The sequence below is a fragment of the Loxodonta africana genome, chromosome 2 (assembly GCF_030014295.1).
Source record: "Loxodonta africana isolate mLoxAfr1 chromosome 2, mLoxAfr1.hap2, whole genome shotgun sequence".
In the NCBI taxonomy this organism is placed as follows: domain Eukaryota; kingdom Metazoa; phylum Chordata; class Mammalia; order Proboscidea; family Elephantidae; genus Loxodonta; species Loxodonta africana.
In genome coordinates, this window is record NC_087343.1 from 16890136 (window position 1) to 16904925 (window position 14790).

Below are 14790 nucleotides of genomic sequence, written 5' to 3' on the forward strand. Positions count from 1 at the left end.
TGGTGGTGCTGGTGGTGGTTGCTGTTAGCTCCCATCGAGTTAGCCCCCGACTCATAGCGATCTTTCTTTCCACAGCCTCCTTACAGGTCCCAGATCGCCCTTCCATTCTCCCCCAGTCTGTTCTCAACAAGCCTCCCAGATGGTCTTCCTCACGTAAGGTTGATCATGCCACTCCCAGCTCAATGGCTATAGATTAAAACCTAGCCTATAGATTAAAACCTAGATACTTAGTTCTATGGACTCCAGGTTTTCTGGAGCCATGAAGGCTTGGATGAATCCTTGAAACTACTGCCCTGAGATCATCTTTAAACCTTAAACCAAAAATAACCCCTGAAGTCTTCTTAAAACCAAACAATAGTTTAGCTTAATCAGTAAAAAATGACTGCCTTGAGTGTTATGCTCTTTTAAGATCTATCCATATGGGATCAAATATGCTCTTTTAAGATCTATCCATATGGGATCAAAGTAACAACAGCAATTCAGAAGAGTATATAGAAACCTTAGGGGGCAGTGAGTTTATGTTAATGGGGGAGGTACAACTCGGAAAATAAGGGTAAGAATGGCTGCACAACCCAAAGAATGTAATCAACATCACTGAATTGTACATGTAGAAACTGTTGAATTGGTATATGTTTGCTGTGTATATTCTAAACAACAACTACAAAATAAATAAATTATTTTTAAAAACCTAGATACTTGGCATAACTTACAAAGCTCCTCATGCCACACCTACTGTCTTCATTTGGATCCCCCTAAAAGCAGAGCCTGAGACAAGGACTTGGGTTGTACGAGGCTGAAGTAAGAGAACAGGGAGAGTGGGACAGGAAAAGAGAGAAAGCCAGTGAAGGATGCATTTCTGAGCTGGTCACAGATGTAGGGTCCCTCTGGAAAAAAGGAGGCTGGATATCAGCCATCAACTCTTCTCACCCCCGGGTGGTGCAAATGGTTTGCTCTGGGCTACTAACTGAAAAGTTGGTGATTCAAATCACCCAGCAGCATTGGGAAGAAAGGCCTGGAAACCTGGTTCCATAAGATTACATCCAAGACGTAATGAAATCTATTAAGAAAACATTCTGCATTCCACTTTGGAGAGTGGCCTCTGGGGTCTTAAATGCTAGCAAGCAGCCATCTAAGATGCACCAATTGGTCTCAACCCGCCTCGAGCATAGGAGAATGATGAACACCAAAGATACAAGGTAATTACGGGCCCAAGAGACAGAAAGGGCCACATAAACCAGAGACTACATTAGTCTGAGACCAGAAGAACTAGATGGTGCCCAGCTACAACCGATGGCTGCCCTGACAGGGAACACAACAGAGGGAGCAGGAGAGCAGTGGGATGCAGACCCCAAATTCCCATAAAAAGGCCAGACTTAATGGCCTGACTGAGACTAGAAGGGCCCCGGAGGTCATGGTCCCCAGGCCTTCTGTTAGCCTAAGACAGGAACCATTCCCAAAGCCAACTCTTCAGACAAGGATTGGACTGGACTATGGGATAGAAAATGATACTGGTGAGGAGTGAGCTTCTTGGATCAAGTAGACACATGAGACTATGTGGGCAGCTCCTGTCTGAAGGGGAGATGAGAGGGTAGAGGGGGTCAGAAGCAGGCTGAAAATGGACACAAAAAGAGAGAGTGGAGGGAACATGTGTGCTGTCTCATTAGAGGAGAGCAATTAAGAGTATATAGCAAGGTTTTTATAAATTTTTGTATGAGAGTCTAACTTGATTTGTAAACTTTCACTTAAAGCACAATAAAAATTAAAAAAAAAAAAAAAAAGATTACAGCCAAGAAAACCCTAGGGAGTAGTTCTACCCTGTAACACATGAAGTAGCCATGAATTGACTTGACAGTAACAGGTTTTGTTTTGTTTTGTTTTGCTTTGCTTTTCTTTGCTTTGCTTTGCTTTGTTTTGTTTTTTGGTCTTCCTAATTAGTTGAGGCTATGGCTGCCTCAAGGGCATTACTCCCACTCAACCTCCACTTCCAGACTCTCCCAGTTCCCTGTTTCAAGGAAAGTCCTAAACTGGGAGACATTGCTGATCTGTGGGAGGAAACCTGTCCAACACAGATGCATCTACAGCAGGGGAGGGCCAAAGAGATGGGGCACTAGGGTACCAAGAGCATGTGCTAAACCATATCCAGTCTCATCTCCCCCGCTCCCACCTCACACACAAGTTACATTTCTGCCACACCAAACCACTTCCCCAGCTGTATCATGCACTCTGCCATTCTTCCTATCTGTACTCCCTCTTCTTCCTGCTGAGAATGACTTTCGTCCACCTACTACTCACCCTCAAGGCCCAGCTGAAGTGCTGCTTCCTCCGCAAGCCTACGCTGCTGTTGTCAGCTTCTGTTAAGTCCATTCTACTTGGCACAGACACCAAGTACGCGGACTAGAGCTGCACTTCAGAGGGTTCCCTTCCCTACAAAGGCTTCCTACCTCCTTCACCTCTGTTCACAGCATAATTGTCCAAACCTTCCTTGTTGCAATTCCATATTGAGTTATAATTATTTGTGTCCATATCTGTCCCTCCCCTAGATCTTAAGCTCCTTGAAGACAAGGCCATGTTTTTCATACTTGTTTTCCCATTTCTGGAAACCCTGGTGGCACAGTGGTTAAGTGCTACAGCTGCTAGCCAAAAGGTTGGCAGTTCAAATCCACCAGGTACTCCTTGGAAACCCTATGGGGCAGTTCTACTCTGTCCTATAGGGTCACTATGAGTCGGAATCGACTCAATGGCAGCGGGTTTGTTTTCCTGTTTCTAATTCAGAACCTGGTACAGAATGGTCCCAAAGACACTTGATGAACAAATACATGATGAATACAGAAATAAATAACATACGTGGGTCTTGCACTTCTTCAACCCAATTACCTAATTACCTACTCAACCTTCTGTATAATTAAAGTTCTCAGCAAGAAACAATGTGTTACTTAAGGTAACAAATGTTCACCCTGAATACTAAAACCATGGGTTGGTCAATAAACAGCAAATGTTCTTATGATTAATTCATCTTTGCAAGAAACTTCTCCAAAGACAGCGATGCCATGTGTATTATTACATAATTTAGACATATTATACATAATGCATACATACTGTTCAATATTTAGTACTCATTTGGTTCAAGTCATTGTACCAGGTGCATTTGTGGTTTATTGTTCACAAAAGGCAGCTTCATAACCAAAAAAAAAAATTACACATAATTTAAGAAGGAAAACACAATCATTCTAAAGCTATATAAAAATTCTAAAACATAATAACACACGTGAAAAGTACATGAAAAATCCTGCAGGTGTGAGTTCTCAGTTGTGGTAGAGGAAGGGGCTGTCTGACAGGACAGTCCCATCTCAGTCTGAAGAGCCCTGATGTACAGATAACTGAGGAAACTGGGACTAAATCCAACATGTACAGGATTCTAGAGTAAACACAAGCAATATCCAGCAACCACTACCTCAGTATCAGTGAAATGAGATACCATGAGCTGACTGAAAACTCAGCCAGTCACCTTTTCTTTATTGGACCCTGTATACCACCTTCCAACAGCCAAACCAAAAAAAAATAATAACCTGTTGCTGTTGAGTCAAGTTCCAACTCATAGTGACCCTATAGGGCAGAGTAGAACTGCCCCATAGAGTTTCCAAGGAGCGGCTGGTGAATTCAAACTGCTGACCTTCTGGTTAACGGCCTTGCCTCTTAGCCACTATGCCACCAGAGCACTTCTGGAACTCAACTCTGCCACAGCTAACGGATGTCAATACTTCTAGGAAGAGAGTCGTCAATGTCCCATCAGAATCAGAGAGCCCAAGAATCATCAGGAACGTGGCAATGCCCGTTACCTTTAGATGACCTAGGGTTTGCAAGCCTTAAGGACATTTAGAAACTAAATGTACCTATCTAATTTCACCAGAAAAATACCTGATTCCAGGTAAGAGGTTAGTTAATGAGTATGATTTTCAATACATACAATTTGAGTTGGGATTGGAATTATTTTATATTTATTGGGAGGTTGCACGTTGTATCTTGCATTTACTGGGAAGTGGCAATGGTATACTGGGAAAAGCATAGGTGTTTGGTTAGTGGACCATAAGTGTCAGTCCCGTCACTTACCATCTTTGTGATCCCTGGCATTATTGAATTTGAGCCTTGGGTTTTATACCAGATGGCAACAATGACAGCCACCTCTTAAGATCATTGGAGTTCCTGGGTGGTGCAAAGGGTTAACCTGCTTGGCTACTAACCAAAAGGTTGGAAGTTTGAGTCCACCCAGAGGCACCCTGGAAGAAAGGCCTGGTGATCTACTTCTGAAAAATCAGCCATTGAAGACCCTATGGAGCAAAGTTTTACTTCAACACACGTGGGGTCATCATGAGTTGGAATCCACCTGACAGTAAGTTTTCATTTTCCCTTAAAGTTGCTGTGGCAATTAAATGGCACCACATATGTAAAACATATAGCACGATGTGTAAAGTCACTCAGAAAATATTTTTCTCTCTGGTCTGTTAATGTAATACGTCATCTCTAAAATGAACTCAACAGTCAGTGTAGCAGCATTCTCTCCTATAAAATTACACTCGTGTGTCTACCTTGGGACATTCCAATGTGTCAGAACTACTTAAAGGCATCGCCCAAGGCAACACACTTGGGCTGCCCCGTACCTGTCATGGCTTTCATCAAGGTGTGGATGCAGGTGGTTTTCCCTGCCCCGCTGGGCCCCAGGGTCATTATTCCATGTCTCACCCTCTGTGTTTCAAACAGCTGGATGACTTTCAGTTTCCAAGGAAGATGGTTGATTAAACCAGCCTCTTCGACCTAAAAACATAACAAAACCCGTACATTGGGCCAAATCGACAGTGATCTGGGATTATCATTGTGTTAAAAATAAACATAGACAAAAAAAAACAAGCTGAACATGATCAAAATGCAATCCCAAGTCAATAAGAAACACCTGCATTTGTCTTCGGGAACTGAATACAAATATATTAATATTTTACCGAGTGTATGTCTTAACGAGCAGCTTAAGAACGGAGATTCAAATGGCAAAATGTACTTTAAATGTTTAAGAAAAGATATTTAATAAGTGGAAAAAATTATAGTGGCCCAGGTTGACTGAAATTCCATATAAATTTCATGCTGGCTTTATAAATCCACTAGCTAGCTGTTAATCTATCAATATATGTATGAAAGTTACACTGTACCAAACACTATTCTAAATTGGATTTTTATAGCAACATGATGAGATTGGTACTATTAGTATCCTCGTCTAACCCTTGTGGCGTAGTGGTTAAGTGCTACTACGGCTGCTAACCAAAGGGTCAGCAGTTCAAATCTGCTAGGCGCTCCTTGGAAATTCTATGGGGCAGTTCTACCCTGTCCTATAGGGTCACTATGACTGGGAATCAACTCAACGGCACTGGGTTTGGTTTGGCTTTTTTTTTTACAGATAAGAAAACTGAAGCATACAGAGACGAAGCAATTTGCCCAAGGTTATCTATTTATAAAGTTACAGAGTGGGGATTTGAGCCCAAAAGTTCAGCTTCACAGTTCATAATATTAATCATCCTATTATGCTTGAACCCACTGAAAATGATGCTCTTAATTTTACTTAAGTCATTTTGGATAAAAATCATGTATCATTTTATGCTTATTCTTTGGATTTTTCTTATGCTACAAATTACTAATATAAGCCATCTCATAAATTGCTTTACACTTAGCTTTTGTAGGCAATGCTACACTTAATACAGCCATAAGATGAAGAAATTATCATTACCAAATCAAGAAATTCAGATTTTCATATACTGCTTTATTAAAGAAAAACATATATCAAATACTACCATAAAAAAAAAACTCATCGCCATCAAGTCAGTTCTGACTCATGGCGACCCCATGTGTTACACAGTAGAACTGCTCCATAAGGTTTTCTTGGCAGTAGTCTTTACAAAAGCAGATTGCCAGGCCTTTCTTCCACAGCACTGCTGGTTGGGTTTGAACCACCCACTTTTAGGTTAGTAGTCAAGCACAAACTGTTTGCGCTATTGAAAATAATTTCAAGGACTTGAAATGTATTTTAGAAATATGAGCTAATCATCACTTCTATAGAACAAATTTTTATTCCAAACTCTTCTTCATAGGAAAGAAAACTCTAGTTCTTCAGTGACTCAAGGTTTACATGATTTATTTCCACTCCCAGAAGACTATAAAAAGTTGGAGTTGCACCAAATATCATAAAAAGCCCAGAGAACTACTGACACTCAGAGTATGGTAGATTCCCAGAGCCCAAGGAAGAAATCACAAGTGATCCTGGGCCTAGGAGAAAAGAACAACAGCTGAGAAGGCGCCTGAGATCACTGCAAATACCAAAAGCAGGAATGTGGAGATCAAAGCAATGTGGTGAACACCAAAGCTGAAGACAGAGCAAGCAGGCAGCAAGTTGAGCCCCTATCCAACCCTCGCTGGCCAGGAACATTTCATTTGTAAATTTACTCTGCAAGTTTCCATCAATAATGGGGCCATTTGTGGATGACTAGAGCCCCCCCCCTTTTTTTAGAGTCCCTGGGTGGTGCAAATGGTTAAGCGCACTGCTGCTAACCGAAAGGTTGGCAGTTCACCACCCAGAGGCACCTTGGAAGAAAGGTCTGTTGATCTACTTCTGAAAAATCAGCCCTTAAAAACCCTGTGGTTGATGTATAGCTTTGCCTTGCAACTTTTCCACATGCTTTGGCTGTCGATAGGAGGCTTTGTCTCCATGGCCCAGCTGACCGTGGAGTTTAGTATCCCTTTGATGTCCTGTGAAATAAGGACATCTTGTGAAGTTTTTAAAAAAAACCCTGTGGAGCATAGTTCTACTTTGACACATATGGGGTCACCATGAGTCACAACGGGTTTCACAGCAACTGGTATACAACTAATAGACTCATATGGCTAAATGGATCCGTGGTTGTGTGATCGTAGGAGATACCCTGGCAGGAGAAGCCCTACCAGTATGTGCAATGGCCTGGCCTCACTGAAAACAGTGGCTGCAGCCTGGACGGGTGTGGGCCACATACAAGCTTCATTGTCATTACCGTCAAATGAAACAAGCACCGTGATTGACGCCCTGTGAAATATATTACCTGTCTACTAATTGCTGTTTCCAGTTCAGGATAACCTGCTTTATCCAGAAGAATATTCGGAAAGAGGTCTTCAATCAAACTCAAAAATAAGGGTTCATCCTCATCAATCTAAAAGAGAAATGGAAGGGAAATCAGAAATGCTTACGCATTTATAAAATTTACAAATGATTTCTTACCAGGCACAACAGACGTTAAAGAAGGCAAGAGTCTAGCTCTAAAACACGAAAGATGGCTCAATGGATTTGGAGCCTTAACATGTGGATTTTTTTAAAAATTCGTTTCAATTCCATTGGAATGGGCATATTTTAGACCAGTTATGTGTTTTTTGGTTTTTGTTTTTTTATGTGTCATGGCAAAGAGTAAGAACTTCCGGAAACAGTGCAAAGTTCCGTTCCCCAGCATTTTGTCTGACAATTAGCATTTAAAATGAACATTTTAAATAAACATTTCCACGTCTCCTCTGTGCTGGGTTAGTTGAACCAGTACGTAAGTGAGTGGACTTTTTTCACCTGGGAATCTTACCAGTTTCGAGAGATTCATGTCTCGTAGAACGCGCATGACAATAGTGGACTCTGTATCAGTGGGGTTGGCTCTTTTCGCAGCTCCCAGTGTCCGCAGCACTGACAGAATGTTACGCAGACCAAAGTCATAGTGCACCTGAAGTAGGGGAGATATGCCAGGCTTATTTTCAATATTAAGTTACCCGTGGAAACTACAGAACCCTGGTGATGCAATGGTTAGGCATTCGGCTGCTAACCAAAAGCTTGGCCATTTGAACCCATCCAGCGGCTCCGCTGGAGAAAAGACCTGTAAAGATTACAGCCTGAAAACCCTGTGGAGCAGTTCTACCGTCACATGGGGTCGCAGTGCGTCAGCACTGACTTGATGGCAACCAACAACAACAACAGGGAAAGTATACGAATTTGACTGCAGACCTTTGGTAATAATGAATAAATGCTGATTTTCCTTAGAAAACTGGTACAAGCAGTTAGTGGAGCAACACATTTCTATATCAATATACTTGTTGAGCAAAGAGAGAATACTCAAAAGAGTCCTCTCATGTATCACCATTAACTTAAGCCCTTAGATCAGAACCAACAGGTATATCTTGAAAGGGAGAAAGGAATAAAACTTCTCTGAGAGCAGACAAGTCCACGGTCCCTAATCATTCATACACAAGAACATTTTCTGGTATCTCTAAAGCTAAAACTCAAAACTATACTTAAACTTGGCTCCTCACTCATGCCCATGGCTGAACTTATATATAAGCCTCTTTGCTGGTAAGGAAGGAACCCTGGTTGCACAATTGTTAACTACTTTGCTGCTAATCAAAGGATTGGCGGTTCAAACCTACCAGATGCTCCTTGTGGGAAAAAACCTGGTGATCTGCTCCCATAAAGTTTACAGCTTAGGAAACCCTATGGAGCAGTTCTACTCTGTCATACAGGGTCACGATGAGTCGGAATTGGCCCACAGCACACAACACACAACAACAACTACTGGTAAGTAAAATGTCAGGGATAGCAGGGAGTTCAGAGGTAGAATTCTTGCCTTTCATGTGGGAGTCCTGGGTTTGATTCCCAGCCTAGTCTCCTCATTACCAGCCACCACCAGTCTGACAAAGGAGGCTGGGATGTTGCTGTGATGCTCAATAGGTTTCAGGGTGCCTCCAGACTAACACAGGCTAGGAAGAAAGGTCTACTAATCTACTTCCGAAAATCATCTAATGAAAGCTCTATGGATCACAACTGTTCAACCTGAAGCCAATCATGGGGATGACGCAGGAACGGGAGGCATTTTGTTGCGTTGTGCACAGGGTTGCCATGAGTTTGAAGCTGACTGGACGGCAGCTAACAACAAGCAGACAGGGATGATAAGGAGGAAGGTATACCTTGGACTATTAGATACATAGGATTACCTGGAAGGGGAAGACTAGCTACACATCCCAAAGCCAAGTCCCCTGTTCTGTTATCACTTAGCATATATTTGAAAAGCTCAATCACATCAAATTTCAACACATGTAAAGTGAATCATTAAAAACCATTTATCTCCTAAGGTAGCTGGCAACATGTGCGTCACATAACACTAGGCATTTGGAGAGTTGTTGTTGTTAGGTATTAAGTCAGTTCTGACTCATAATGACCCTATATAGAATTGAATGAAACACTACCCAGTCCTGCGCCATCCTTACAATCGTTGCTATGCTTGAGCCCACTGTTGCAGCCACTGTGTCAATCCATCTCTCTAAGTTTGTAGTAATGTTGTTAAGCAGCAATAGATAACTTGTGGAGAAATAATACGTGGTTAATTTCATATCTCTTAACTATTAAAAAGCATGATTGCTGAACCTGCTACTCAAAACAGCACAGGAATCTAGCAAGGAGCTTACAATAGATAAGACAATTAGCAAAGCATGGTCAAGTACTTGAGTGAGCTTGGAAGTAAAAAGAGAAAATGGTTGAGCGGTTCCTAAAAACCACAACAACACAGAGTAGGGTCAATGGTACTGGTGAAATAAGTACCAGCAGATATGAGTACCCATAATTCTTTGGCTCGTAAATCATTTCAGATAGTATTCATTTCTATGCTATAAGTATCCAATTCTTCAAATGTACTTACTATGCATATAAACCTACATCTCGTGCTCACTTCAGCAGCACACACACTCAAGTCATTTTTGTGATGATGCTCCTTCCTACTCTGCATCAAGAAGGTACTTTGTCAGCAGTCCCAAGGCTACAGTATTTCAAAACGAGAAAACTGAGCTGAACAGAAAAACGAAACATGCGTAGTAAGTACAGATAGCCCTCCAGAACTTCACACCTGCTTCGAGAGCTGCTCCTCACACAGCTTGTAGAGTGTGAAAAACTTCCTGGCCAGAACGATGTTGTCAACAAATCCGCAACTAGCCATCTTCACCCGTATGATAATCTGACGGTCGGGGACCATCATGGCCACAGAGCGGAAATTAATCTTCAAGTTTTCAGGGAGTTCCTGCCGCCCGGCATAGCCAGGATTCTAAATAGAAAATAAAACCCAAGGATGAATGACAGGATCCCGGGACAACATGACCATCAGCACAATATTAAAAGATTCATTATGAAGATACAACAAATCTGGAATGACAACCACAGAGCCTATTTACATTTTAACTGGTGAGCCTAACTCATGAGTTATTACTATGAGTTTTGTTGAACACTGAAGGCTTTCAAACAAATGCAAATTACAATCTCAATTTCTATAAATGTAAATTAGATGTGGCATATGATTGGGGGACGTATGAAACTATGATACAAAGCTGGAATTCAGTAGCTGCTCTCGTGTTCCCTTACCATGGTTAGAAAAAGTCCAAACTCAGGATTCATCGTCACATTATCTCCATCAGTAAAAATAAAAGATTTTTTACGCTCCTTTTTACATGTCAGAATAATGGAAATTTGCTGGGCCGCAACGGAGAGAACTGGTAGATCAATACGGTTAAATTCATCAAAACAACCCCAGGATCCAGACTGTGCCAGTCCTTAGAAAGGAAATTAAATAGAAAATTCAATTAGTATCTAATTTTGGAACTTCAAGGAAAAAGGCATTATGCAGTTGCCAAGACAAGACAGAGGTTATAAGTTCACTCAAAAATAAAGCTGAACAAATAGATCATGCTTCAAGTCCCCCCAAACAGCTCTCAGTTCAGCAGTTTATCTATAAACACCCAATCTGCAGTAACAAAGGAACGTTAGAAAAGGCAAGTGGGATTAAAACAGGGTCCACATCACACGGGAAAGATTCAAGATTTTCCAAAAGTTTCACAAAGTTGAAAAATGAGGCTGAAATGTAGCCAACTGCTGAAAAATAAATCTTAACACGACAAGTCTGAGATTTCTCTTCAAGTAAAAAATATAACTCTCACCTTTAAAAATCCGTCCAAGTCCTCGGAAATCCATCTGGTCTGAACAGTTGAAAACCACGACGTATTTCCCAAGACATCGTCCCATATCTTTGGTCGTTTCTGTTTTACCTGTCCCTGCAGGTCCAGCGGGGGCTCCCCCCATGCTCATCCCCAGAGCTTGAGCCAATGTGATGTAACACCTTGAGGGGTAGAAACATCACTAGAACCAGACCATCAGCAACTAGAAGACACTTCTGAAGCATCACAGTGAAATGACACCCACACAAGGTTTAAAAAAAAAAACACGAAGGATATGGGCCATTGTCCCTACATTACATTTCCAAAACCACATCCTAAAAGATACTTGTTCTTACATGTGTTCATGTGTGTCGAGAAAAAAGGAGAGAGTGATCTGTGGTCAAATAAACGTGAAAATTCTTAACAAGACTAAACAGGTTTCTTCATGACTGAATTTTGCAGGCTTTCTTAAACTTCAAGTATGATAAACAGTACATAGCATTTCCAAAACTTATTCAACAATGGTAAAACTTTTTCTTCGCAGGAATCTATCCTTATCTAAAGCCAAATATTCTGTGATACAGGTTCGGATCCTTCTAAGTAGATTAATTCCCTTTCGAGTCTGTTGTTGTTGGGTGCCGTCAAGTTGATTTCAACTCCTCGTCACCCTATGTGGCAGAGGAAAACTGCCCCACAGGGTTTTCTTGGCTGTAATATTTACAGAGGAACTCTGATGGCACCGTAGTTAAGTATTCAGCTGCTAACCAAAAGGTTGGCAGTTCAAACCCACCAGCCGCTCCATGGGAGAAAGATGTGGCAGTCAACTTCCATGAAGATTAAAGCCTTGGAAGCCCTATGGGGCAGTTCTGCTCAGTTCTATAGGGTCAAATATGAGTCAGAATCAACTGATGGCAATGGGTACAGGTTAATATTTATGAAAGCAGATCACCAGGTCTTTCTCCCATGGAGCTCCTGGGTGGGCTCGAACCACCAACCTCTCAGTAAGCAGCTGAGTGCTTAACCATTTGCACCATCAGGGCTCCTCAGGGACCACAGACCATGTTCAATTTAAATCATACACTACTAAATAATCATATCTTAAATACACGCCAAAAGAACGAACAAATCTGTCTTGAAAGAAGTACAACCAGAATGCTCGTTAGAAGCAAGGATGGTGAGAGTGCATCTTACATACTTTGGACATGTTGTCAGGAGGGATCAGTCCCTGGAGAAGGACATCATGCTTGGTGAAGTACAGGGTCAGTGGAAAAGAGGAAGACCCTCAACGAGATGGATTGACAGAGTGGCTGCAACAATGGGCTCAAGCATAATAATAACTGTAAGGATAGGGCAGAACTGGGCAGTGTTTTATTCTATGGTACATAGGGTCACTATGAGTTGGAACTGACTCGACGGCACCTAACAACAACAAATATATTTTGTGAGCATCCACTAAAAAAAAAAAAGACCTGCACAAATCTTCTACTGTATCTTACTATGTTGTTGTTATTAGGTGCCATCCAGTCAGTTCCAAGTCATAAGGACCCTACAGGACAGAGAACTGCCCCATACGGTTTCCAAGGAGTGGCTAGTGGATTTGAACTCCTGACCTTTTGGTTAGCAGCCAAGCTCTTAACCACTGAGCCACAATATAACAAAAGAATCTAGTGGGAGAATGCAAGAAAGCCTGTCACAGAAAAATCTCACTCCATTGCCCAGCGTCACCTGGTGGTGGAAAAGGAGACAATTTATATGATGACACAGCTTAGGGCTTTCCACGGCTGAGCTACAAAGCATTCATCTGGACTTGAGAAAGATTTCAAGGGAAACGAAGTGATTATCCAGCAGAAGGGGAAGAAATAAGCAGCGTGCACACCAACTGAGGGTCTTTAGCATCTCAGTTTTACTGGAAAAGGGTCTCTGAAAGGCAAATAAGTAACTCAGTCCTGGACGTGTGCCCATAGAAGGCAGGAGGGGACAGGAATGCTGGTAATGGAGAACCCAAGGTTGAGAAAGGGTGGGTGTTGACATGTCACAGGGTTGGTAACCAATGTCACAAAACAATATGTGAACTAACTGCTGTTTAATTAATGAGAAGCTAGTTTGTTCTGTAAACCTTCATCTAAAGCACAATTGAAAAAAAAAAAAAAAGGCAGACTTACTGGACTGGTGGAGACCTAGGGAATCCTTGAGACGATTGCCCTGAGATACCCTTTAATTTTTGAATTGAAACTATTCCCGGAGGTTACCTCTCGACTAAATAACTGGTTGGCTCATAAAATAAAACAAACACTATCACCCATGAGTATTGTGCTTTATATACATATATATACCTACACACACACACACAGACACACACATGAGATGGGGAATAACCCAAGGTCCTGTTTCCGTTGTGCTTTTGTTATCACTCTCAAAGCAGCTTTGTAATAACAACGGCTAACATTATGAGCTCTACATAAATTATCTCATTTAATTCCCAAAGAACCCTTCGAGGTTGCTACTGTTATTGTTCCCATCTTATAGACGAGGAAAGAGGCTCTCAGAGATTCATTTTTCTCAGGAAAGCAGTGGGAGAGCTGAGATTCGGCCCAGCTGATGTGGTCGCGTGGCTCTGTGCACGGCCGTCCTGCCGGGGCGAAGAAGTAAAATTCCATGAGTCATGGCAGGCGATCCCATCGTGTCAGAGTAGAACTGTGCTCCACAGGGTTTTCTATGGCTGATTTTTGGAAGTAGATGACCAGGCCTTTCTTCTGAGACACCTCTGGATGGACTTAAGCCTAGAACCCTTAATTAGCAGCTGCTCTTTCTTTCTCATTAATGTTAACCATTTTTGCCTGAACCCTCCTTATAACAGGGATTCTCTTGGTTCATATTTAAACTGAAGTAGCAAACTTTTTTTTTTCATATTTTATTGAGTTTTTTGTGAAAGTTTACACAGCAAATTCGGTTCCCATTTAACAATTTCTACACACATTGTTCAGTGAAATTGGTTACATTTTCCACACTTCATCAACATTCTCATTATTTCCACTCTGTTCCCTTTCTGTTATTCTTGCTTCCCTGATCCCTCTACCATCTCATCTTTGCTTTAGGGTAAATATTTACCATTTGGCCTCAAATAGATGATTTATATATACACATATATGTAGGTATACATATACATATCTATACATATATATGTATGACATATGAATATATATATATATATATATACACACAAACATATATGGAGCACAGTACAGTACTCATGGGTGATAGTGTTTATTTTATGAGCCAATCTGTTATTTAGTTGAAAGGTGACCTCTGGGAGTAGTTGCAGTTAAAAAATTAAGGGTATCTCAGGGCAACAATCTTGAGGGTTCCTCACGTCTCCACCAGTCAAGTAAGTCTGGCCTTTTTTTTTTTTTTGTACTTTAGATGAGGGTTTACAGAACAAACTAGCTTCTCATGAAACAATTAGTTCACATGTTGTTTTGTGACATTGGTTACCAATCCCACAACATGTCAACACTCTCCCCTTCTCAACCTTGGGTTCCCTATTACCAGCTTTCCTGCCCCCTCCTGCCTTGTAGTCCTTGCCTCTGGGCTGGTGTGCCCATTTAGTCTCATATTGTTTTATGGGCCTGTCTAACCTTTGGCTGAAGGGTGAACTTCAGGAGTGACTTCACTACTGAGGTAAAAGAGTGTCTGCGGGCTGTACTCTTGGGGTTTCTCCAGTCTCTGTCAGACCAGTAAGTCTGGTCTTCTTGTGTGTGTGCTTGAGTCAGAATTTTGTTT

At 41.6% G+C, this 14790-nt stretch overlaps 1 protein-coding gene across 1 annotated transcript in view; it reads right to left on the reverse strand.

The window, feature by feature from the left end:
- The window catches only part of DNAH5 (dynein axonemal heavy chain 5), a 280971-nt gene that overhangs the window by 160075 nt on the left and 106106 nt on the right, over positions 1-14790 (reverse strand). Inside the window, exons 36-41 of the mRNA XM_064279684.1 lie at positions 11014-11192; positions 10442-10629; positions 9933-10127; positions 7632-7766; positions 7110-7217; positions 4656-4809 (exon numbers count right to left, since the gene is read on the reverse strand). Coding sequence (XP_064135754.1) covers positions 4656-4809; positions 7110-7217; positions 7632-7766; positions 9933-10127; positions 10442-10629; positions 11014-11192 — 959 coding nt within the window. The remainder of the gene's footprint in view (positions 1-4655; positions 4810-7109; positions 7218-7631; positions 7767-9932; positions 10128-10441; positions 10630-11013; positions 11193-14790) is intronic.